General features: G+C 43.3%; 1 protein-coding gene across 1 annotated transcript in view; it reads right to left on the reverse strand.

The window, feature by feature from the left end:
• Positions 1–396: 396 nt before the first annotated feature.
• FAM129A (family with sequence similarity 129 member A) overlaps positions 397–26,992 on the reverse strand; it is a 47,643-nt gene continuing 21,047 nt past the window's right edge. The window contains exons 6-14 of the mRNA XM_026062711.1: positions 18,536–18,651; positions 13,044–13,148; positions 12,787–12,949; positions 11,599–11,786; positions 11,186–11,347; positions 8,413–8,523; positions 7,677–7,784; positions 5,753–5,864; positions 397–4,846 (exon numbers count right to left, since the gene is read on the reverse strand). Of these exons, the coding sequence (XP_025918496.1) occupies positions 3,138–4,846; positions 5,753–5,864; positions 7,677–7,784; positions 8,413–8,523; positions 11,186–11,347; positions 11,599–11,786; positions 12,787–12,949; positions 13,044–13,148; positions 18,536–18,651 (2,774 nt within the window). The 3' untranslated portion in view covers positions 397–3,137. The remainder of the gene's footprint in view (positions 4,847–5,752; positions 5,865–7,676; positions 7,785–8,412; positions 8,524–11,185; positions 11,348–11,598; positions 11,787–12,786; positions 12,950–13,043; positions 13,149–18,535; positions 18,652–26,992) is intronic.

Below are 26,992 nucleotides of genomic sequence, written 5' to 3' on the forward strand. Positions count from 1 at the left end.
CAAAAGGAGGGGCGGTCCCCGCCCTCGCCCCGGCCGGAGGGGAGCGCTGGGCGCACGCGCGGCAGCGGCCGGACTACAGCTCCCAGCATGCCCCGCCCGCCCGCCGCGGCCATTTCCCACCCCCTCCGCCGCGGGGTTGGGGCGGGCGCCCCCTGGGGGCTGTAGTTTCTGCCCGCTGAGGGGGCGCCGCCATGGCCGCGCCGCCGCCCTCCCAGCGCGTCTTCTTTTAATGTGGTGGCGAGAAGGAGGGGGGGGAACTCAACGCGGGGTGAAGGAAACCGGCCCCCGGGCCGGGCAGGTGCCGCCGCCACCCGAGGGGCACTCTGCATCCACATACCCGCAATCACATTATTTAAAACGCAAGAAAGAAAAGAAAAAACCCTCCGGACTCCAGCAGTGGAAGGGAAGAGCTTATTTTATTGTCATTATAAGCGGTTATTACAAAGTTATATGCAAGATACACTGTGTTTCACGTCCTGTTCCTTAAAACGGGCAACCGCAGGACATACAACAGCGAGGACACAAACACCGCCCGGAAACGCGGCTTTCTTCCCCAAAGCACTTCTACCCCTCCGCCTGGGGAGGATCACTCATTATTGTTCCTAGTTTACAAAACGAAGGTGTTCATTAGAGATAACTGTAGGAAACCTCGAGGAAGCTACAAAAATTATTGACCCACCAGTGGACTTGTTTTTCCCCGCCTGGTCCACCGACCTCTAAGTTGTTGTCACTTCTACCTAAATAATGCACGTGTTTATTATTCCCAGTCTCGTTAAGGAAAAGAGCGCTATTGTATCCATCCACAATCGCCTGAACATACGGAAAACCAGGAAAATGTACACAAAGGCAAAAATCAACCCCCTAGCAACGATCAACTTAAATTTGCAGAACGCAAGGGGATGTACAAGATAAATCTTCTCAGTTCCTTCCCATTCTCCTCGTGAAAAACAAATATACTGAGCATTTTTGTATTCAACAGCTAAATTATTAAGTATGTACAGAAAAATGTTCCCCAGATCTAAGTCTGCCACAGGAATAACTCAAAAATTACTTTGATGAGAACGGTTATGCTAAATCCTTTTTGTACTGTATATGTACAAGATATATCTAATTCATATTAGTGCTGAATAGCTTTAGCAGAAGAATGCAGCCTTTTTTGCAGAGAATAACTGTTGCTGTCCTACTGTTCCTCTTTCATACAGAACACCATACTGAAAATATTCATGTCCCATATTCCATGACATGGCTAAAATACGCTACTGATTAGCTATAAGGCACATATGCTAAATTTGAAGTCACTTATGTGCAGTACCAATTAGAAATAAGTAATGATTTGTAAGAAATTAGCTGACAGTGGTTTGTGTGTGTGTTTGCAGATGAGTATTTTCACATTAAATACAAGGAGGACACTATTCAAAACTACTTTTGCAAGGAAAATGTACATGATGTCAATGTTTGTGTACCACAAYAGGGTTTTAGGAATAAATAGTAGCTGCATTTATTTTACAACAGTGACGTTCYGGTTGGTCAAGTTACTCAACAACGTTCCATCCTTATGCAGTAATATTTGCCTATTCCTCTAGTGTCACCACTCTGTTAGTATTATAGAATATTTGATAGCATTAAATAATAGACTTTACACAGTTAGTTAAAGTTAAATGCCAACAAATATCAGGACTCTGTTATTTCGCAGGACTCTTGGGATTTAATTTCTTCCCATCTCTTTATGGGTGCAATTCTGCAGTCCTTACTTACTGTATTTATAATTAATTTTAGCTGTCCTGGACTGTATTATTTTTATTCAGAAATAGTCTGAAGCTCTAGGCCAGATTTTTAAGGTGCCTTAAACTGACCTCTAAAGTGCATGGCTAGTTTGCATGCCCGATTTATTAAAATACTATTTTTCACTTCCAAGCTTTTCTGTGCACAAAGTCTTTATACTGGGTGCACAGATAACGCATATATGCAACTTTGTGCATAGATCACAATTTGATGTTGTGGACAATAATATACTAGATATGAAAACAGTACGTCTCATTTTAGTAACTGCTTCTGAAAAGTGATTCTGCCCTCCAAAATCTAGGTGAATAAGCCTTAGCTGCTTTCTGCTTCAATGAATATCTGCTTTAGAGGTTATATACAATGATTATGATATTTCATAATTTTTGCAATTTACGATGTAGCTTACGCACCTAAAAGCCACTGCCAAGGCCTACAAAACTGGGGTGATGTAACTGAAGTCAGTGAGAATACGCATGGCAGGACTCTTAATATTATGTATTAGATAGCAGTAAGTGAATATATTTTATGGTGGGAAGTATGCCAGAAAGATGCTACCCAATGATTATAGTTATTGTAAACATTCGCATCTTTCCCTTCCATAAAATAAAATAGAACAGCTGTAAAGTGCTCTGGAAGGCTAAATAACCCAGAAGTGCAGAGTGGGATTGAGAAACCTGCTCCCATGTTTTTCCCATTTTAAATATCACAATAAGAAAAAAAAATCAGAACACTTCTTTGTCTTTCATATCTGTCAATACTTTAAAATAATTAAGTAATAAGTTTCCAGAGTTTGCATAAAATGTGGCTTTTGAGCAATCTACCAAATTAACTATTCGGTTCCTGTCTAACTACTAAAAACGTTATTTATTTCCCATATACTGCATGCAAATACTAAAAGCATCCTTGAATAACAACTTATGCACCAACCACCTAACAATCATAATGTTGCTGTCAAATCCATGCATTTAAAAATCATGAGCTAGTCCCTGCTAAAGAACCTAAGAACAGTGAAGTTGTTAAAAAAAGAAAAAAGTTTGTAGCTGGGGGGCGAGTTGCTTTTGAAGCATTCAGTGGTCACATTTTCAAACTTTTTTCTATAACCATAAAAGGTAGCAAATTTTAAGAGAAAGATGAGGTTCCCAAATAGTAACCTGATTTTAAAGAGCAAGGGCTTGAAGCGAAAAGGAAACCAATCATCCATCACTTAGGAAGGGATCTGTCACAAAACTGCAAGAGTGGGAAGCACCACACTAGAGTCCATCATCTCCTCCAGCCCCAACTTAAACAAGTATTCATGATTAAATAGGGGCTACTGAAGTGAATAAATCCTAGAGGGCCGGACTGAAAAATGCTTCTTATTCTTCAGAATTTTGCTGGACAGAACTATCTTCCCTGTTTTCTTCTGTGAAAATCTCCTCTGCACTTTTAATTTCAGCATGTGAAGATGATTCATCTGCTGGCTTCCCTTCACCCTCACCAGACTTAGCATCTCCTGTGACCTGGACGGCGCTAACTTCGCCCTGCTCCAGCACAGAAGGAACTGGCACGTCTATCGGTTCTGTTCTTGGGTCTTGTGTTTTCAAAATGGGCCCTTGTGTTATGTCTGCATTTTCAGCAGGATTAGGAAAAAAGCTCTCAGTCCCTACTTCCACTGGCGCAGTGTGACTATTCCTTGCTCCCCCTTCCTCCACATCTAATCTTTTGTCTTCAGACATGTTTTCAGTGTGTTCCTCTGGTTGCAATCTCTTGCTTTCACAGCTTCCCACGCCTGTGTACCAAACACTTTGGTCGCTCTCCATTTCTGCCTTTACCTCTTGAGGTTTATCAGAGATTTCCACCAACCATTCTGCTTGTGCCATATTGCAGACCCTCTCCGACACATTCACTACATTTGTACCGTCTGTCCCTGAACTGGATGGAGATAACCGGTCCCCCCTGAGCTCTGTGCACTCTGCATCTTTATTCATCATCTGGCTTACCTGACTTTCTGCTGCAATAATTTTGCTCAGCTCATTATTTCCGTTATCATGCTCCTGCAACTTTAAAGCCTCACACTCATGAATCTCTTTTCTGTTCTCACATGGAGTATCTGCTGGTAATTCAACTGTTACCATCAGCAAACTCCTTATCTCATTCACATCATCAAGAGGTTTAACACTCTCTTCTGCTGACTTGCTTTCTTTTTCAGGCCTATCTCCAACCCCTCCTTTCACTGTGTTTTCATTCTGTGAAGTAACCCTTTCCTCAGCGATCTCTCCTTGGTTCTTGCTTTCTTTTTTACTATCCTCTCCAAACCCTACTGCATTTTCATTCTGAGGCAATTCTTCCATAACCCCTTCTTCTACCTGTGTTTTCTTTTCAGCATTCGCTAAAATTTCTGCTTCTACTACATTATCATGTGGGGAAGTTAACTTTACCTCCACAACTTCTTCCTGTACTTTGCTTTCTTTTTCCATGTCGCCTACGAGCTCAGCTTCTGTTGCCTTTTTACTCCCAGAAGTGACCGTTTTCTCCACTACTCCTTCATGTACCTTATATTCTGTTTCAGTGCTGGCTCCAAAATTTATTTTCACTGTAGTTTCAGTCTCAGAAGTTACTTTTTCCTCCACAGCTCCTTGCTGTATCTTAAGTTCTTTCTCCACAAACTCAGCTTTCTCTGTATCTTCATTCTGGGAAGTTAATTTTTCCTCTGCAGCTTCTTGTTTCTTAGGAGTATATGGAGGAGAATCCTGTTTTTCACTGCTGTCTGTAACGATCACTTTTTCGCTTGTGCTTGCCTGATTATCAGCCACATTGACGGGAACCACTGCCTCTTTGTCTAATGACTTTCCATCACCACGATCCTTCTCCCAAGAAATTTTTTCAGTCACAATGAGTGTTTCATCACTTTGAGTTTCAGTATCTGATATTTCTGCTCTGGTGCTGGAAGGCTTCTTAGCAGGAGTGGTTTGAGCTGATCCTGAAGGAGTCTTCAAGTCAGTTAAACTGGACACACTTTCGCAAGGCAAATTCAAGTTATCTTCAAAGAGGTTGTGTTTCTTCAGAATGGCAGCTTCTTTTATTACTAAGTAAAACAGAAGAAACAAACTGTTTTGAAAAGACTGACAGAGGTACGTTAGAAGAAGATACATTATTTTCCTGAGTTTCTAATGTCATGCATTCTAATGTTACAGATAATATTAATTTTCCACTTGTTTTTGGTTTACATTTTATTTTATTTGTTTTGAATAATGGAACTTCAATACTGACCTAAGCCTGCCATTGCTGTAATAGAAAACTAGCAGAGAGTCCASAATGCACAAAGGTACTGTTTAAATATAAAACTATTTACACTGAACGTATGAATAAAAGTGTGTTCATTACATTAATTATTATACTGAGATTTTGGAAGGGTAGTGCCACAAAGGGGCTATTAAAACTTCTTGTGGAATACAGAGGCTTGTCTTTTATCTTATGTATACACAGACAGACAGAAACAAGGAGATACAAGTATTTTACACCACCAGGAATGGTTTTATTTTCTGACATAAAAACAGAGAGATCTGCAGAGCATACTGCATTGGCGTCAGTGATTTACTGGAAAGTGCATCCAGCAGTACGTTTTATTTTGGGAAATTCATTTTCACTGCCATTAGATGTCACCAAGTCTTTGCAAATACCAAATTCTGAGCATAACTTCACTCCTTGGCCCATGGAGTCAAGAAGAAATAAAGGTGGCATAATTATTTTGTTAGAAATCACTTTGAGTATCCCAAGCTTAGTAAAGTTTCCATATGGATTCAGATTTATGGGCTTGCCACGCTTCTTTAATGAGCTGAACCCAAACATGGAAGCATCTTAACTGCGAATCTTTGGGAAAGCTGGGATCTGCACCTGAAGTAGCCAGGTTAAGGCTCTTGAAAGCCCTGAAGCAAGAGCTCACAGGCCGTTGGTCTGACTGTTGTTACTGTCACCTCAAAAGTATTCTTACCTTTCAGGGTTTCTTCAAGCAGTGTCTGATACAAAATCTCCTCATAGACATTCTCTACTTGGATCACACTAGTGTAATCAGCAAAAATGAACTGTTCGTATTTCTGCAGCTCCTGTGCAGGCACACAAGAAAGGAACAGAAATAAAAAGTGTCGCTAAGGCATACTGAGTGTCCTACTTCAACAGRCAGCCTTGGAGATGCCATCTAGCAGGTCTTGTAATGCTCCTTGCCGTCTCTTGAGGTGAACTGTTCAAACTATGACTAAATGAACTATATATGTTCACAATTTATTAGGCACTTATCAACAGTATTTTTGCACTACAGTTACATTTATAAGCACTATAGATCATTGCCATCTGCACCATAATAAATAATTCTGATATAAATAGCTGGTGAGGAAGTGCTTCAGTCATTGTTTGTCCTGGGAGGCAAATTCACGGTGAGCATGGGAGATAACAGGGGTTTTGTTTTTTTAATAGGCGTGTAACATTTTTAGCTTACTGATTTATATGTAATAGTTTATGTCTAGACAATAATTGAGTCATTAGCACAAGGAAGCTGCTTGGTGGTCTATAAAAAGTAAGTAAGTGAAGTGACCTCTGCGCACATCTAACAGAGGACCCTTCACACAAACATCTGTGTTGGTTTTCTAGTAGGAGGTCAAGGCTTGAAGGGGCAGGTAAACTACGCTACATGGTTGCTTCCAGAGCTGGCTGCTAATCTGTGCAGAGGCACAGAGGCAAAAGGCTTGCAGGAAGCTTGCCCCATCACTGCTTCCTCCATCCCTGTCCAACAGGGACAGCATATGGGACTCCACTCTCCAGTATATTCAAGGCGATGACATGCTTTTGTTCCCTTTCTTGCTCCTATGTGCAGACACCATGCCTTGAAGGTACTGCTGACACTGCAGACAGTAAAGACTATTATTCTGGGGATATGAAAGAAAGCAGAATGACATACAGAAGAGAGCAATTTTGAATATATTTTCTGAAGTCATAAATTTTGATGTTCCATCCTCAAAGACTCCCAGGTGTAACYTGACAAAATACTTGTTTTTTAAATTGCTTTTGAAACCTGAAACAAGCGAGAGAGGATCAGCATGAGCGGCGAGCAGCAGTGGGGGTGACAGCTTAGAGCCAGGGGGAACCGCTGAACATCAGCGAAACAAAAGGGCAGAGAGGTCGGTATGGTTTAGCGCAGTAGTAACCTTTCAGCAGGTACAATGAAACTGCAAGAGGTTATGCATGCACGGCCTGCAAGAAGGGCTCCACGTGAAGCCCATGGCAAATCCCAGTGAAAGACTACTTATTTGGAGCCAACTCTTTATTTTGAGGCCACATGAACACAAGGACTGGCCCCTGACGTAGCCACACTGATTACATCTCCATGAAACTTTGATAGCAGTGTCTGCGGCCGAAGCTGGCCCTCGGCATGGAAGGGAGTCGTCAGGGGAGCTGCGTATATCACAGCAGATCCGCTGGGCTCCACTCAAGAGGAAAGCTCCCTCTCTGAGCAACCAAATTGCTGCCTGCTGGGATTTCAGCAGGGCTGCCAGTCCAAGGACAGGCTCATAACCTACAGTCATGACTGTCGGATATGGAGAAGAGTGTGGTTTGAGGGGACTCCAGATGTCTAAGGAAGAAATAAAACCAGGAGGGGGCACAGGTTTGCAACAATCTTTGAGAAAGTTGTATATACAGTTTCCCTGTTTCCTGAAATCTGCACTGGACTCCACATCTCTCATCCTGCCACATCAATGCACAAACTGGCAAATGTAAGCATCATTTGGCCAAGCAGGCAGCCAATCTACGTGGCTCCCTGAGGGAAAACAGCTTTACATAGTTTAGGATTTACTGCCAAGGTGTTAATCCCTCCCTGCCTTTTATTATTCTCTTTTTAACCACACAGCAGTAATGCAACCTACTGGTTTGCATGTTGAAGCCAGCGTCTTCTGCATTGTGGGCAAAGTAATCTGTATCAGTGCTTCTTGAAATATCTTCTTCCGGACAGTGCTGCTGTCATAATCATATTGCTGTCAAAAACAGACAAAAAGAGAAACAAACCAAAATGCGTTTGGCGCCATTAATCATTAACAGGAGGAACTGGTTCTTGTTGACCTGTAACTGGTGATAGGCAAATCCCAAAGAACAGCACATGGCAGGAGCGCTCAGGGTTTGAATTCCCATGCAGATTATTTCAGCTTTTGCAAAAATCCTGAGAGATTAGGTTTTGTGTGATGCCTCTTCTGAGGCTAACTGAAATACTAGGGGCAGGCTAATTATACAACTAACGTAAAATGATTTGCCTAGGTCATCTCCATCTGATTTAATTGCAGTTAATAGGACTGCACATGTATACATTTTCACAGCTGTCTGCCCAGAACTAGGTTTTACCCTCCAAATTACGAAGATTAGTTAGCATCTCCAAAGTTGCTCTTACTGCTACCTCAAGTCATTTACTTTAAATAAAAGATCCTATTTTTCCACTAATTTTTCACTTCACATGGCCATCTAGGCATCTGCTAAGTGCCACCAAATCAACACTTTCCACTGGATGGTAAGACATTTCTTCTTTCAAATACTGAAATAAATTCACGTAAAAGATATTCTCAGTTTCCTAAAAAGCAGGCTTTCCTGAACAAACGCTGCAATAATATTTACCTTCAGTACTCTCAGCTTGACTTTTTCAATGGTTGTTGCAACTTTCGCTGAGTCGGCTTGGCGACTTGGAGAGAACAACTGCTCAAAAGTATAAACTGCATTTTCCATCAGCTAAGAATAATAATAAAAATTTGTTAAAGATCAAGGCTTATGAAACATAGTTTTCCAGTAACAGAAAATTCCTACATACATAAAGAAATATGATAAATGCAACTGTTAATTTAAATTGCATTTTTGAGAAGGTGAAATGGAGAAAGAATAATCTGCTTAAAACCAATAAATGTTTTCAAGTACTTAAAATGATTGTGGAAGGGGAAGAAAAGCCTTGTTTATTTTAGATTTCAATATTTTATTTTAGAATTGGAAAACAAAAAGAAGAATATGTTACACTCATGGAAGAAAACAAGAAAATGAAATGAGCTCAGCTTCTATCTTAAGTTTAGAGTCAGGTCAACACCAGAAAGTGCTGCTGCTATAACTAAACAAACAGTAGTATCACCAAATTTATCCAATGTAGATTCAACCTATTTTGTCCAAAAATTGTGGTTTTGCTGGTACAATTCAGCCTAGTTTTCTAAGTGAAATAATATATACTAGCAAAAGTACTTTGAAGGCTCATCTCACAGAGTGCAATAATTTCTCATTGAATTATTAGGCTGGTGTTTGCCCTATTTTCAGGTTATCCAGTGACTCATTAAAAATTAACTCCTTACTCTGAAAACATATTTCAGAAAAACAGTTCTGCAGGTGTTAATTATTTCTACATAATGAAAGTTTGCATCTTTTAGCTAGGTGTTTCCATTCAGATTTTAATATATTCTTATTGGAGAAGTACAGAGGCATCTACAGGAAGCCGTCGATCCTGCTGTGTCTTCCTTTGCATCGCTCAGACACATCCAAGTCAATCTGCACAGATAGCTGTATGCTACTCAGAGATCTTTTTGTGGTTTGTAAATGAATATGTACATGCTTATGGATAAGACACGCTTTTATTTCCTCCCTGGTTAGTAATATTTTTATGAATGAATATAAGCCATGACAAATTTTGAAGAGCAATTTTTATAACTAACTTTGCAGCTAACATGGGATTAGATTATACAAACTGTATTGGTACATGGAAACGGAGAAGATTTGTGCATGCATCAGAAGGCCATACAGTAAAGGCTTATGCACTGCAAGACCTTGGTCGCAAAGAAAAAAAGACAGGAACAATTTTAGCATTGCATCTGAGGCTAATTTAAGATTAAGTACTCACCTTTTATCTGATTTTTTATTTAGACCAAATCAGAAATTGGCATAGCTCTAGCTAAGTCATTGGAGCTGTCTTATTTACGTCAGCTGAGCATTTAGCTCCCCAATTCCAGAAAACTGGGCACTAGGGGATGCCAACCTTTCAAGCCCTTAACTGTACATTCAGAGAAGGAAGCCTATTCCAACCACCTGGTTCCGGCCAAGTGAGTTAGGATAAAGCCGAGGGCTTCTTTTAAATTAAGACAACATGACCTCAGACACTCCAGACCCTACTTGTTAATAGAACAGATACTACATGTCCACTGACACAAAGTGAAACTATACTTACTATTTTTATGAGAAAAATCACAGCCTTTTAAAGAGAGAGGAGCAATAATAGCATTGGCAGAATAACCTGTACTCTCATTTAAGTTATTTACTATAAACTTTGACTCATGTTCCCTTCAGAAAAAACTTGGCTTGTGAGGGATGTRTTTTCTGCATACTTCTTCATTTTTATGCATGGTCTTCACTTAAAGACATTTTATTTGAGCAGCATTTTGGAATGGTCTCCTGAAAGACCAGTCATGAAAACAGAATTTTATTTCTGAATAATTCTGTGGCTGCTGATCATTCCTGTTCTCAGAAGAGCTGCTTTTAGGAAAGCCCTAACCCAGCACTGTGCTAGAGGCTCGATTTCCGTAGTCATGATTCCCACTCCACAGAACTGGACCARTCCCGTTTCATGAGACCATACGATGAACTATTTAGTTTCTCAACTACTGACCAGAATCGCAGAATTCAACATAGAGCTACAAGGCCTCCTCTGCCCTGCACTCTGGCAATCGAAAGAAGCAACTGGCCAGCTCCTAATAGATTTCTGGCCAGGCATCCAGAAGAAATAAAAGCAAAACAAAATTAAAGCCTTTACAAATACACACTGGAAAGGAAAAAGAGACAAGATGGTTCCTTCTTCGTCCCAATGATGTAGTCACTTCAAGCATTCAGATGAAAACTGAACTTGGTTAAAGCATCTAAATGCAGGTATATCCTGAGATGTCATCAGCGTCCAAGCAATTGCCTATTTCTACTAGCACTAACTGCCTTAATTAGTATTAATGAGAGACCAAACTACCAAAGGAGGAGACGTTACATTCTTGTAAAAATAAATTTAAGATCTTTCCTGAAAAATCAACCCTTGAGAATGCAATCAGGCAGATTTTTAGCCACCCTGTTGGTACAAGCACAACTTCCTTGAGCGCTGAAACACTAAGAGTTCACAACTTCAAGGTTCAGATGAAGAGATGATTTATCCAAAACTATGGTGCTGTACTGAAAGACACGCACGCTCAACCTCCTAAATATAAATATGAAACTGAGCTTCTAACTGTGGTTTTATTAGGTTTTGCTATCTGTACTTTAAGATATATTCCAGCCTCTTGCACAGCTTTTTATCAAGATTACTTTGAAGCGAGTAAGAAGGACAAACCTAACCTGTTCCAGGTAGGATTTTTCCAGAAGGAAAAACTAGATATTACAGTACCTCTTGCATGAAGTTCTGTGTCCTCTGAACCACAAAATCAATGTGATAGACCTTGAAGCGACTCTTGAGGTCTTGAAGCAGTTCCTGGAGGAGGTTCACTTTCAGGTAACAAGGCTCCATTTTCACAGAGTTGAACGGTAGGGTCATAAGCTGGTCCACGTTCTGCATTGCAACGGGGGAAGAACAGGTTTAGAGAGTAAGCAACCAGGGTTGAATTTTTAATATAGAGGGTAACAGTGGCCCTAAACAAATTCTGATACCTACACTCCACAGGCACAAATATCATATGACTTTTTAGATGACAAAAACAAGCACTAACATACTACAACCCAGGAAAGCAAATACTGCTGTCAGTTAGGTTCTAGCTAGAAAGTCCTCGTGGCAATGTAAAAGAATCCAGAATCATGTCTTACCTCCTTTAACTTTGTGGTATCATTTGTCTTCTGGAAGTTCTGGATGATTTCATTAACTTCTTTATCAAAGAGCGAGCGGACTTCGGTGAATCCAGAACTCACGGGGCCCATGAGCTCCTCCAAGATGGAAGTGAGAAACGGCTGGATATTTTCTGTGCAGCACTTCTGGGCAGGCTCAGAAACAGTGGCTGGAGTGGCAGACAACACAGTGGATGCATCTTAGGCCACTAATAGACATAGTGAAAAATGTCATCTGAACTGATCCACTGTAGAACAGAGTAAACAACCCAGTGTTTTTCACTGTAGTCATCCCTCCTCAAAGATGAAAGGCCACTTTATGGTTTTAAGAGTGACAGTGAAACACTTTCTCCCATGCCCCACCTAACCGAACTCTAGCAGGTTGCCTGCACTGTGAGAGAAGAAGGAAGAGCAGCTGTAAATATTGATAAATAATGGGAGGTTTGTACAGAGCACGGCCGTTGCGGCTTTTAATACACTGTATAAGGAGTTACCTGAACTTGGTACTTTCCAGTTCAGTGAAAGCATCCTACTCTGTTATGTGGGAATACCAACACGATCTCCTGAGATTTAGCAAAACAGCTCCTGAATTCTCAGCTGTTTATTGCCAGCTCTTGTTTGCAAGCTTAAGCAGCATCAACTAATGTTTTCTCTACTTTTTACACTCACTTTTATATTCTTAGTAAAATTATAATTTTTCATTCCACGTTACTTTTAAACCATCTAAGAAGCCCTTTGGTTTAAGTATTCTTTAGTAGCCTAAGAACCTGTCACTTAATCATAACCTGTTTTTGTGGAGCATTACTAAACATCAGATCAAAACCACTACGCTTCTAATTTTATTCATATAACCTGTATCTTCGTTATAAAGGGCTGTCCAAGTGAAAATGAAAGCAGAATTAGCAACTCTAAATAGAACACTCAACACCTGCCAGTTTTAGCTCCAACTTGAGACGACTTTGCATTTCCGCAGATAAAGCTGCCACAGGTATCAATTCCCACCAAAGGCAGCAGAAGCTCAAGGCCTTCAAGTGTTTTCTGAAAATCAGTATCTCCAGTTGGATTTGCAAAACACAAGAGCCATTTCAACACAATGACATCTGGTAATTTGAGCAGCACAATGGGAAACACTAAAGAACTGCTCCAAAATGCAGATGCTCCCCCACTAACCTTTGATTTTTCCAGCCAAGAAGTTCTTTGAGTTCAGAATCTGATCCATATCTGAGCGAATGGTTCCTTCAAGAGTTTTTGCAAAATCTCTGCATTCTTCTTTCAAAGTACTTAATTCTTCTGAAACTTGCTGCTGGACTAAGCCATATGTTTCTTCCACAATCTAAAACCAAATTAAATTAATAAGCACAGATCAGGAGCAGCACACATAGACAGTTGCTATGAGAAACAGCTACTCTGCAAGTATCAGTACTTACACCAAACCAGGCCCGCTTCCTATCGTTCCTCTTTCCTTTCATTTTAGGCAGGATCATCGTCTGAAGGTTAGGTAGGAGTTCCTCCATTACAAGGTTGCTTAAGATCTACATGGTCAAAAGATTAAAATGACACGTTCGCTCACTGTCCTTCATCTGAAAACTGTGTGCTTCCATTACAGAATGATGTGCAAACACAAGCAATGCCAAATATACAACTGCTTAGCTATCCCAGGTTGCCAGGAGGACTGCATTTAAAATATTAGGTATATCTGAGGGAAGCTCCACGCATTTTATCAGAAGCATTTTTCACTAAAAGGCTTTCAGAGACCATGCAACGACTGACAACAGATAAACTTAAGACACTCCCACTCATACGTGACTTCAAAATTTACTAAATGCTATTATGTAAGTGGCATGTGAAAATCAACAGACCTGAAATGATTTATATCAGCTGAGCAACTGGATCAAAAATATTTGAAAAGTTAGCTGCTTCCCCAAACCGACCTTGTTCTGGGGCACTCACAGCACCCCAGAGCAGTCAGACAAAGGATGCTTCTAACGGGAAGATACTGGGCCCAAAAAAGAAAGATATGAATGTACCAGTGTGGATCTCTACGACTGTTTCTGATGAGCACTAACCTCACAAGTCAAACAGGAATAGAAGGAGATCCCAGGAAAACTAGGAGATGGGACAGAAACGGGATCCACAAGCTTGGCCAATCTAAGAATCAAACGATTCTATCTGTTTTTTTATTTTTTAATGTATAGCACACGCTAAAACATTCATTAGCTCCAGGCTAATCCTGAGGCCAAAGGGATCAAATGAATAGCTGCTGGAGTTTGTGAAAAACTTTTCAAAGCAATTAGTTTYGTCAGTAAGAGACAACTAAAAACAGTAAAATGTTCACATTTTAGAACATATAAACATTAAAGTCTTCTCCCAACAACTCCAGATTCTTGAACAAAAACTGCATGAAATATATAACATAAGAAGATATTCCTCCAAATCACTAGTGAAACAGATTTCAGGCTCAACCAAATCGATATCAGTGCGGGACAGGAACTCTTTACTTGGATGAACCTTAATCCTCGGTCTCCCCCAGCCCTGGAAAGCAAGCGTTGCAAGGAGGCACAGGCAGCTTCGCAGCATCTCGATCAACACTAGCGTGGCACATTTGCTAGAGCTGGCACAGGTCGTGGTGCCTAAGGTTAAAGGATGAGTGCAATCTCACCCAGGCATCAGCGTCAGATGAAAGTCTGGCACACAAAAGTACAGCTGGGAGACAGCAGCATGGAAGAGATCAGTGATATGCAGGCAACACTGGGATCTCAAAAGAGATTTGTCTCTATGCATTCCTCCATTACTCACAAGTAATAAACACACTGTCCGCATGTGCGTAGGGCATTTATACCATCTACTTTCAGTGGATAACTACTACACTGATTTGTCCCCCTTGGAGATATCTTCTTCTCTCCACGTAATACCTAGGCCATGTAGTAYATCCTAAGAATGCTTCTTTAAACCACACCTGAGCTGGGTATCTACAGTAACTTAAGTCAATATAGTAACTGCCCTCTGGGACCAAGACACACCACAGCAGAAAGTGGAGGGAACCAAAGTGCCAAAGAGACTTCTGCACATCAACGTTCATGCTGGCAGGTAGGAAAACTAGAAAAAGTTATCATAGTCCCATTTCTTGAATGGGAACGCAGATGACGCCAATTTGGGGGACTGGTCAATACACTGGAGGGCAGGGCTGCTATTCAGAGGGACCTAGATGTGCTGAAGAAATGGGTAGATAAATATGTCATTAAGTTCAGCAAAGGCAAAGGCACAGTCCAGCATCCGGGATGGAATAACCCTATGCACCWGCATAGACTGGGGACAACTGGCTGGAAAGCCACTTTGCAGAACAGCACCTGGAGGTCCTGGTGGACAAGAAGTTCAACATGAATCAGCAAGGTGACCCTGCAGCAAAGGCCAACAGCAGAAAGAGCTGTGTTAGCAAGAGTGTAACCAGCAGGTTGAGGGAAGAGGAACGGTTTCCTCTATTCAAGCCTTGTCAGATAGCGTCTGGAGTACTGTGTCCAGTACAAGAAATACACTGACAGACTGGAGCGAGTCCAGTGGAGGCCACCAAGGTGGCCAGGGGCTGGACCACCTGGCGTACGAGGAGAAGCTGAGGGAACTGAGTTTGCTCAGCCTTTAGAAGAACTGCTGGTGCAGCAGTTACAGACGCATAGCTACCGCATYATGAGACACAGGCAATACACCTGGGCACGTGCTGTACAGAACTGCAGATAACCCACATACAGCCTTTCATCTGTCCTGAAGCTCTGGACATCTACGTGCACAGCACATATAAAGCTGTGCAGAGCCTCCTGAAAGTTCTGAACTGCAGTGGGCATCCTGTAAATCACAGAGAGACACAGTAACCCTGTAAAAAAAMCCGACAAAATACATCTTGAGGTTCTGTACGTTTCTCATTTAATCTGGGGGAAGGATAAGTAGTTTACTCAACAGTTGCTATAAAGCAGAGAAAGTAGGTAGCCCTCCTCCCCCTTTACTGGGGCCTTGAACAAGGGTTTTCTAAGCGAATGYGTATTTGAACCCAGCTCTTTTCCTTGCTTCAGCACCGGGCTTACAACAGTCCTCATCTAAGGCTCGCCTAACACTCCCACGGCTCCGATGCAGAGAGCAAAAGCACCAAGTAGCTTTGTATTCCCACCACGCTTGGACTGCCAGCGCTTCTTGGCATTCAACCTCCCGCACTGGAGCTGCCACCGAAGTCGGTGAGCGCTACTGCCTCTTCCCGTTGCTGCGCTGGCCAACGTGCTCTATGAACGCACGAAGCGCTCCTCCCGCGTGACGTGCTCTTCCTTTACTGCTTTGCTGCAAGAGGCCAGGGACGCGCCAACACCAAGCGTAAGGGGAATCCTAGGAATTTAGACAGCCAAAGTCGATAAAGGCTCTGACGGGGTGCCGCAAAATGTAAAACAGAGCATCTCCTGCGCCCAGGACAGCCCCCACAGAAATATAATATGCGATACCCTGTTCATTAAGCACTTACCAAACTTAACTACTCATATTTTATGCTGTAGCACCACTCAGATTCAGCTATGCTGATTCAAATACCTCTCAAAAACCAATGGCCTAACACAGCTCCTAAACTAATGAGTCACTTAAAAAAAAATCTCATGAATAACCCAAAACTGGGGCGCCACAAACCGAATAATAAACGTGACAGCTGCTCGAACAGACGCTGAGGACTCTGAGCTGTCAAGCAACATTTTTAAGAAGTGCTGGATTGGATTTAGATTTCTCTGCTGAAAGGTGCCCTTTAAGGGCTTTTTTTTTAATGCCTTATCTAGCTATCCTTGATTTACCAATATGTTATTCTACATTCATGCAGTACTGATCAGTGGGCTTATGTTAGCGTAAAACTGAAGTACTGTAACGCTCTCAGGATGTGGGACGTACTCATAACCACGTTGTCAAAAATTTCAAGCCACCGCTCCGTGAAGCATCTTCCCTCCTCCTGTTTGTAGCCCTCTCCTTCAGCGCTTACCTACGGACAGAAATACCACCTACAACTCCATTTTTATTTTGTTAGGAACGAAACATAAAAAAAGGAAAAAGAACAAAGAGAAAAACAGGGAAAGGAACTTCTATGAAACAAAAGACTTTTTTAGCAGGCCTTCAGCCAAGTTACTGAGTATTTGCTTTCCTATATATCCGTGTTGCGGTACCTAGGCAGCACAGCGTGAGCTAATGACTGCTTCAGCAAATACTGGTGAGACTGTGCCATCGTAAAAGAATGTCAGTGACTATATTTATTGGCATTGTGCAGAATTTTTACAGCAACAAACTTGTAGACCGGTCGTTCCAAACCATTCACTTAGCTTGGATATTTGCCTAAAATAATTATTATGCTTGGTCTAAGCACGCATGAGAACACACCATACTTACGGAATGAATTATTACTAAGAAGATAATAGCATTAACTAGTCTGGATGTCTTCTGATTATAGTTCTCTTGAGGTACATGGGTTATGAGTAAGCAGTTGGCAACCAATAGGAAAAATAAAATGCAAGTGAAACTACCAGTATAATAGTTCCATAACTTGAGGGAGGAGGGGAGAAGAAAAAACCCTCGCAAACGTGTCAAGGAATTATGTCCTAGTTAGTCCCTTCAAAGCAATGATGGAACTCCTTATATTAAAGTATTAATTATTAGATGTTGATAGGAAACCTTGATCCCTGACATGAAGGCCCAGGGAAAGAAAATGTTTATAGATTCTCCTCCAGTTTCGACATTTTTTCAGGCTTTCCAAGGTAGACTTTTCCTAGAAGAATAATCTGGTTTGTTGAAAGAAAACTCCCCATCAGGCTTCTTCCAATTTCCCAAAGGAAAGCCAGATTTCATCAAGGAAAACACCCAGCAGCTGGTACTGAAGTAAATATTTGCTGCTGAGTGCTCCGTGCTTTGGAAAAAATGTATAAATCAGGGCCTAAGTAATATCTCAGTTGCACTAAAATGCATTTGGAGTAATGCCATAGAGATGAACGGAGTTACTTCGGCTAACATCCCTCCTCCAAGCCTATTCGTTCAGGTGCCCAAATACGGTCCCAGACCATAAGTTTAGCCTCCCATTTCTTAAATATTGAAGTACGCAAACTTTTGGTGCCCAAGCGTGATTGTTACTATGCAACACTCTGTTTCAGAAGTCTGGCACAAGAACTAGAGCAACGAGTTTATGCGCTCAGGACTAAAAGCTTCATTCGCAAAGAAAGGGGAAAAGCAAAATAAAGAGATTCTTCAGAATTTACACTTAGCTGCTACTCCGGTCTTCATGGACCCTGATCTGCTACAATGGCATCTGGAGGCATTAGACCAAAAGTAACTGCAAACTGTTGTATTTAGTAACAAAGATAGTAGCAACAGGAGAAGAAAATAGCTCTTACCTGCAGAACAGGATCGTAGAAAGGTAGAAAAACAGAGTACAGCCCAACCCAGCAAACAGTGTGTATTTGTGGTATGCAAACATTGTGAGTTGTGAGTTTGGTGTTTATTGCTTTGGGTTTCACTGATTTAACAAAACCATAAACAGCTGCAAATGTGACAGCAAGTCTTTAGCTTTAGGCCCAGCATTTATTCACCAACTGATTCTGTATCAACTAATACAATTAAGGTAGGTGTGTGAACCTCCCGTAGAAATGCGGCCGTCCCTACAACCCAGCACGAGCAGCCCAACACCTTTACTTTGCAGCACACTTTCTTTCACTTTGCAGTAAAAATTCACAGCATGGTTAGTTAAAAAAAAATGTTGTTTACATCCTCAAAGTTTATCGGGAGGAAGGATCTTGGGTATTTCTACATATTGCATTTTCTTTAAAAAAACACCCTTTTTTTCCCAAGAGGCCTTTCTACCTTCACTGTCCTCATAGGCTCCATAGCCAAAGCCAAAAAAATTAGGAAGATTTTCTTTTACCTGTTTTTCATTGCCAGTTATCATTTCCCACGTCCCATAGTGGCCTTTCTCCTGACGGAAGAACTGAATGGCTTCTAAAAACGCCTCTACTTCATATGTGGTCTGCTTGAGGAAATCTAAAGAAGGCAAAAAGGAACACAAGTAATTTACCAGTCAACAACCTTTAAAAAATTAAGCATCCTTTCTTCGTCCAGTTTTCTACTCCATGCAGCAGAAATATTTTAAAATCATTTACTAAGCCTGAGTGTCTGAAGACCTTTGGGCTTTGATGAGGATTTAGAGGCATAATTTCGCCATGTATTAGCTATCACAAGCCATCCCACCTAGTTAAACCAAGACCAGCATGTTTTAATGCAGCAGCACACACTAAAATAACAGTTTTCGGCAGCAAGCCTTGTCTGGGTGGACTTTGACAAGTCATTAACACACGATAACTCACCGCCTGCTTTTGACCGTGTTACCTATTAGCAGTGTTAGGTGGTGCATGGGCAGGCATGGAAAGCATCAATCAGGGCCAAGAGTTGGGAGCTTCTGCTTCTTAGGGAATTTAAGACACAGCTAGGTGACCGTCAGGACGTCACGACACGTCGTACACCCTTGAGAGTCTGCTAAACCCTGAATTAACAAACACCCCCCCAATAATCTTCTATTGCATTTGTTTTATTAAGGAATTGCCCGGCGTGATTTTTCACGGCCACACAGTAACGGAGCCCGAGACAAAGCAAGCACCTTGCTCGTGCCTCAGTTAAGTACAGCAGCTTCTGACAAATCCGTGTGGCTATTCCCAATTATTTCAAGAGCGTTTAAGCACAGGTCCAGACTAGCTGGCTACTGCTACTGCTGCTAGATGGTAGCTCTTCCCGATGGCAGCATGGTAGCTGGGGAGACTTCGCTGTACAAATGAGACTGAAGGATGCTAAAACTGAGAACTAGTGGCTGGGCTAGTTTTGCTCCTGCAAACTGTGGATAACCGGTCACGCAGCAGAAATTGCATCTCATGCAATTTGTCCTTTCCAAACCACAAAAGGCTTTCGAGCTAGCTGCAGTCAACAGTCCCCTTCGCGTGACAGCGCCCAAAAAGGCAGCTACTTAAGGCTGGAATAATAGTCACATAGTTGAACCAGTTTGTCCTGATGCGGGGAGAAACAATCCTTCTTCCCTAAAATGCAGAAAAGCTTCGTCACACAAACTTGACAAACTTGAACAAGAATTTCAGGGGGAAAAACCCAAACCCCACCGCTGAAATTCCTCAGGAACTGGAAATGCTGTGCTCTTTGCTATGAATCAGAGCTTCTGCGGTGACCATTGCTGCCACAAGGGAAAACAAAGCCACAACATTTTAATGACCCCTCTTTAAGGTAAACTGCTCGCAGGCTGATGAGCTGAAATCCTACTGCGCATATGTTAGGAGGGGAGAAGAAGCAGAACGTTAATTCCACCAAAAAGAAGTATACTACTTTTAAAGACGGTGGTATGCACGAACAGTCACTATGTGAAGAGCTGGAGAGCTGAGTCTTGCCTATAAAGCGTGAGAGTGATTTGATGACGCAACTTCTAATGAGATGAGCTTTACAGGCTTGCATACCTGCCAAGGCCAACATAGAGACTATACCATAGCAAGCACGGAAGATGAACACTACGCTAAGCCCTGAAATGTCTCCTCCACGCACCCTTTTCACAAAGAGGAAAGCAGCAGAAACCTCCAACAAATCGTGGCCACGCTGGAAAACAGCTTTCTCGGTCTGTGTGTTGCGGGGGCAATAATAACAACTTTGTGAGGGTATACTATGCATCCATAGGCCCCGTGGACAGAGTGTCACGATGCAGCTTATAGATACCATCCCTGGTTTGCAGATATTTGGAGCTCCAGGGACATCAAGCAGGTTCTTCAAGGCCACATGCTGAGTCAGGATCAAAGGGGAAGAGAGCAGCCACTTAAAATCCTAACTCGTCCGTCATTGCTACCGCCGCGACGTGCGATGTTTTTAATAGCGGCTCACACACCAGGACGTTAAAGTATCAGTAAGACAGCTGCACAGTCGGGCTGTTCAGAAGAAGAACGGCGTCCGATGCCGGCTGTAATGCAGCAACGGAGTACTCTACCTGGGAAACAGGTGAAGCGCAACATCGAAAAGCTTTTGCGCTCAGAAACACCCCAAATCGACACTGAGTATTCTGACCACGAGAGGGCCAGCCGGCGGAGCTGCCCTCGCGGGCCGGGCTTGGCCGGCGGCGCGGGAATCGCGGCTCCGGCAGCGCTCCGAGGTGACTCACATGTTTTCCTTGCTAACAGCTGGGCTCCCTCCTAACCAAAGGGGACGAAAGACGACCCGACCCGGCGGGGCTGGGTCTTGGACGCCGCCGTGACGTGACGGCGCGCCAGCTCTCCCCTCGAAGAACAGCCAGTTTTGATCGCTAGCTCATGCGAGAGAGCGTTTTCCCTCTCCTCCGAGCGAACCCGGCCTTCAGGAAATCGGACGTACCAGCGTACGAACAGGCACGCTCAGGCTAGCGCAGGGCGGACGCCTCGGCAGCCGGGAAAGGGGAAAAAATCACAACATTTTAGGGCCATCCCGGGGAGGAAGCTTGTTTCTAGGAGCTTCCTCGGGGGGAGCCCAGCAGCGCCGGGTCTGCTCTCGCGGAGCTCCTTTTCGGAAGGCAGGGGGACAGCCGCAAACAGCACGACGCCTCCCAGATCCGCCAAAACTTGCACGTCTCGCACAGGCACGGCTGAGGCCGCTCAGCCCCGCGGAAAGGCGCGTGTCCGGACGGGCTTCCCTGCGGCGCGCAAACTGCTGCAGTCCCAAGAGCTACCCCAATAATTTTTTTCCGGCCCGCAAACACTTCTCGCGTGCGTCTGAAGACAGCAGCGGATGACAGAAAGGAGGAGTACCGCGGATCGTGCTGCCTCCAGCTGAAACTGCGGCTTTCCAGCAAGCGTGGGAATAGCGCCTCCCAGCCCGGCAGCTGACGTGATCCGTACCGGCGTCGCGCACCGCGGACCTCAGCGCCAGCCGACGGGGCGACCTGCCCGGGGGCCGGCTTCCTCACACGCCCGTGGAGGAAGGGGTCTCTCTAGCGTTCCCCATCCCAACCTGCCAGGTTACCCGCCGGCGAGGGAACGCCCGGACGCCCGGTCCGAACCGCGCGCTTGGCTCACTCCCCGGCCCCCGCTTGCCGCAGCTCTTTTGCAGCCGCCTGCAGAAGTCCGCGTTTGGGAGCCGAGCGTTTCCTCGGCTCCTGGCAGGACCCGTCAGATGCGACAACCAGACACCCAGCACTTCCCACCTCCCACAATTTACGAGGTGCCTCGAGGCCTCGCGGTTCCCAGCGGTGGCGTGACGACCTCCGCAAACGGGGACTCGCCGATTTTTGGAAGCGGCGGCAGCAGCGTTACAGCGTTGGACCGGTGGGCAGCCAAAGACCTGCAGTCGGGGTGTTTTATGATGTGTAAAAGCTGAATCTGTCGTTCTTCAGAACAAACCGAGTGCCCTCATTGCAACGCGGGAAATGTTCTGCTCCCCTAAGGACTTTGCTGGCAATAAATCTTTAACTGTTATTGTTAATAATATTAAAAGGATATTTCAACGGCGGACAAAGTGCTTTACCAACGCTAGCTGAACCACTGGGAATAACCTTAAGTTCCTTGGCCGACATTTCACAAAAAGCTGAGGCCTAAAGAAGAGGTAGATGAACCAGTCTTAAAGCAGAATCCAGAAGCCAGAGCTCACAGAGCACAGGTTTTAATTAAAGAAACGCTGATCCCGACATAACGCCCATCATCTGACTGACAAAATTCGGAAGTAATCCACCCAGACTTCATCTATTTCCAGCGGTACTAATCTGTACGTATAAGTTTCCGAGCTAGAGAGTTGCATATAGTTTGGTTCAAGATTCTGCGTGTGCTGAATCTTGCTACGGCCGATACCCAAAAGATGCCTGAATTCTTCCGGCAAGCAACTACAACTGATATCCAAGCGATCTGGCTTGCAACCGTAGCGGCGTTTATTAGCGATGCTCATGCAAAGGCGTATAGGCAGGAAGGCAGCCTCGCCTGGCTCTTGCCTACCGCGCTCAGCAACCGCAGCTTTGCTCAAGAGCCTCTTCCTAGCACACGGGAAGCCACCGCTTCTGTAGCTCTTTCTTGCTGATCCCCTTATTTAGACTTTTTTGGGGCCAAAAATAAAAAAAAAATCTCTGTTTGTGGAGATTAGGGCCTAGCTTCTTGTGATACTACAAACAGAATAGTAGGATGTGGGTAAAGCTGAAGAATATTTGGGATTTTCAGTGCTTTGTCTTTGGTTTTAATGGTCTCAAAAAGATGGGGCTTCCACCAGCTACTATTTCCACTGGCCACCACCCTCAACTGAATAGTTTTCATACTGGGAAATGCGAATTGATTTTTTCCCAGGTGTCCCACTCGTCCAAGTCATTCCCCTCTCTCCTTGGCATTTGTGTCTTTCAAACGTATTTGGATTGTTGCGTCGCCTCTGGTTTCCATTAAACACGCTGCACCTAGCTCTTTTAAAACAAGAGCCGGTTCATAAAAAATCACACACGCACACACATAAAACAGAGGGAGGCGGAAAGAAAAGGTTATTATTTTCTTTTTAAGAGCGTGGTACCCTAACCACCTGATGCTGCCTCACTGAACTAGTATACAGGACATTTCCATCTCTCGTACGGGTATTTCTAAGCAAACACACTGCTGCCTGCCAAAGATAATATAAAATATGTTATACAGAATAAATGAGCACGACAAAGAATGAAATTTCCCTGTCTAAGAGGGATCTTTTTAGCACAGGTTTCCCAGAATAGTGTTTTTTCTAGTATTTCTGGTAACACCCACCTAGGATTGATTCGCCGTGAGTAGGGCCTGCAAAAGAGTCCTGTCTTTTGCTCATACGGTTCCTGTGTGATGATGAGCAGCTTTCTCCCGGGAGGTGCATGAGTAATATCATCACGCGGAGGCTGGCGGATAGGACGCGGGGACGCTAAGGAACAGCTAGCAGAGAGCCCACCGCAGCCGGCTCCCGAGGGCTCAACGCGTAGCCGAGACCAGCCAGGCGCCACGTTATCACATGGCAAAAAGCAGCCACCGAGCTCTCAGCACGCTTTAAGAGCATCGCACAGCCAGCCAGTAAGAAAGGCAATGGTCCTCAGCTCCAAAAAGTCAGGTTCTTGGTAATTCCTGTCTCCTAAAAGGAGGCAAAGGCTCCCAGACCAAAGGGAAGAGCAGTCAAGAGAATCAAAGTGAATCAATCTGTTTGCAACCTGGGAGATGAGAACAGCTTGGGAACTGGACCCCAGGAGAAGACAGTTTGCAAAGGGCTGGTAACGCAGCTGCGGCACCTCTAGAAATAATTCTCTTAATAAAAAGACACACGGTCTAGTTTTACAAAGCACAGTCCTGTCGCGTTATTGCCCCGTATCCAGAATGAAGCAAAGTAAAATGTTCTGGGTCCGAGAAGCATCAATATCGCGGCTCTGATGTTTTCCTAAGAGCACTGTACTATCATATTATTCATAGATCATGTGGTATGAAACTGCTAACCACTAACAGAAACTAGATGAGGTCACTTCCAAACAGGATACAGCCCTGCAGTAATACGCTGTATTTATAGCAAATAAAGTTTTGCAGTGCAAGTTCCTTCAGAGAACATCAAACCAACATGCATTCGATTTAACTATTTGTTTCGCAGTATTGAATGGCTGTACTAAAGCCAGCAAGGAGCGACAGATTACGTCCCCTCTGCTGGAAACAGCAGCTTCATGTGTCGGAGACTAAAACACAAGCGCACTATATCCATATACAAAAGGAATCACAGCATCTTTCGTCTCCGAGGACCTCAACGTGCCTTACGAACCATCTACCACACTCCAGTTACAGATGAGATTTTTTCTGCCCCGACCTTTGAAGCTGTAGCCTGAATAGAGTCTTACACACATACAAATGAGGATCTTCACAGCTACTAAAACAGGGTCAGGCGGTGGGTGGCACTCGGTAGTTCTCCAGCCTCACACCGTGCTTCGTAATACGCTGACGAGAAAATGAAGATCAGGCCAGGGTATGGAGGTGACAAGAGGTAGGAGGGATATAATCACAAGCAGGATTTTACACGCATTAATCATCTTGACATTTCAGAATGAATATGCCTCCTACAGACTGAAAATCCTGACTACGGTATAACCAAGAGAGACTTACTGGAAAAGCAAAAGCTAAGCTGAATGAATGAACTGACGTTGCATAACAAAAACATGCTGGAAAAAGGAAAAAAAGTCTTACTTCAAGCCTTCATTCACACAAAAAATGCTAAATTGGGTCCTAAAACATTTCATAGACTTTGTAGCACCCTATAGGCTTGGTAAAAGATATTTATAGCAAAATGGCTCTGACTATTATCAAAATATTAATACTTCTACAGAAGTTAATGCACCAGCTTTGAAAACTCCATCTGGACCTCAGACATCTTTCTGGTGCAAATGAGAGAGGTCGCAGCCACCCAACAGCAGTCCGGGAGAGCTGATTTCATCAATCATTTAGACAAAGTGCAACAGCTACGATGACGGAAGTCAAGATGCAAGTCCCAAGTCTGAGTCGGGCAGGCAACGGGCTCGACCCACCCCTAACCATCACGCCAACCTTCTGCAAGGTCTGGCTTTCAGCCCACTGCAGGGGGGCATTTTTCTTTAATGTCAAAAAATGTTGTAGGGCACAGAAGTAACTTCCCATTGAATTCTTCTTTAATTGTTCTTTCTGCATATTCTGCAGAAGCAGGCAACAAGAAAATCCTCCTCTTCAGCTGCCCTCTCCAGGGAAGAAAACCACTGTTAGCAACATGAAGGCTCAAAAATCTTTCCAAAGTCCACCTGCACTCTTGATAGCTGCTTCGCTCTATATACAGATAAGGACATACAGGACAAAATCAGGTGCTGAGACAGCAAGCTACGCGGTATCTGGAGGCAGTAGGTAGGAAGGAGGATCCTATCTGCAGAAAATGTCTAAGGAAGCCAAAAGAGGAAGAAAATGTCTAAGGAAGTCAGTATTTCTCCTGATACAGGCAATTTTTCCCTTGGCTGAAGTATTTAATGTCATCTTCCCAACCTTGATCAAAGCAACAACTTGAATAATTATTTTGAATTCTACCCCAAGAGTTGTTAAGCTTTGCGTGTTTTATGCACATGTAACTTAGGGAGGCTAGAAATAATTATGAGAAAAACACCTGCCTGTTAAGACTAGAGTTGCAAAAAGGAAATGTGGACACAGCTAGTGGCAGCTATAAAAGTTAGAGAAAAAGAAATCTGAAGGCATCTTAGCTCTCCTATCATAGCCAACATTTGTCAGAATTCCCTGCATAAGGTTAAAAGTATATTTTGCATTTCTCTCTTGCCTAATGTATTTCTTTTTCTCTCTTTTATGATGAAATCTGAGATGGCAGCACATGGTTTTGAAAGTCACTTAGCTTCCTGTATCGTGAAGGTGATTATCAAGATGAGGATGTGAAATTAAACCAAATGAAAGAATACAAAATCGTGAAGCGAAACTGAATCTCCCAGAGTTAGCTAGTAGTATTTTCCTTCTTATCACAGAGACTTCTCTATATGCCAGCACCAAAAGGAACACCAGCTTCTTCATTTTTAATAGCAAAATACCAAGGGAAACACAGTAGCTGGTAACTTCACACAGGAAATGAGAAAACCTAGTAAAATGACAATAAAATAAAATAAAGTTCAGAAGAAATTTCAGACTGTGTTATAGGGCATACACATATAAAGGATTAAAAAAATGAGAATGACAAATATGTCAGCACTGTTAATACTCCAGGCATTTCCTTCATTATTACCATCCTGTGCTGGGTCGCACTTCACCAAACAGAGCGGGTGGTTTAACTGGTAATTTTAGCCAAAATTTCCCCCCAAATTTGAGGTGGGAAATTCTTGCTGTTTCATTACTTTTCCCCAAGACAACAGAGATGGAGAGGGAACAAGACTAAGTCTAATCTGTGGCTAAAAGTGGAGGGCTAATGGAGATAAAAGCAAAGAAAGGAATTGCGTGCTACAGCCCACACCCAGACTGGGAACAGAGGGTGAGGAAAAGAGAGGCCAGAAATGCAGGTTTAGCCCTAACTCAGACCCACTGCAATGACTGCTAATATCCAGACTCCTGCGAGGGCAGCCGACCGGCTCCTCCGGCTCCTCAGCACTGCTTTAAATCTTCAGATTCCCTTTCCAAAAAGAGCTTTCTATAGAGACAGTTGAAGACTGAGGCAAATAAAAGAGAAGCAGAATAAATTTTTCCAAACTTGAGGTCTAATTTCAAATCTATTTACCTGATTTGCATTATTTAAATGTCATTCATATGGATGGTTGTAACGGCACTGAATACCTACAGCACCCATGGGGGACACGGAGTCTCAACGCTGCAGAAGCCTCCCTATTGCGGGATCTAAATTTAGG

This window comes from Apteryx rowi, unplaced genomic scaffold (assembly GCF_003343035.1).
Source record: "Apteryx rowi isolate R43461 unplaced genomic scaffold, aptRow1 scaffold_100, whole genome shotgun sequence".
NCBI lineage: Eukaryota > Metazoa > Chordata > Aves > Apterygiformes > Apterygidae > Apteryx > Apteryx rowi.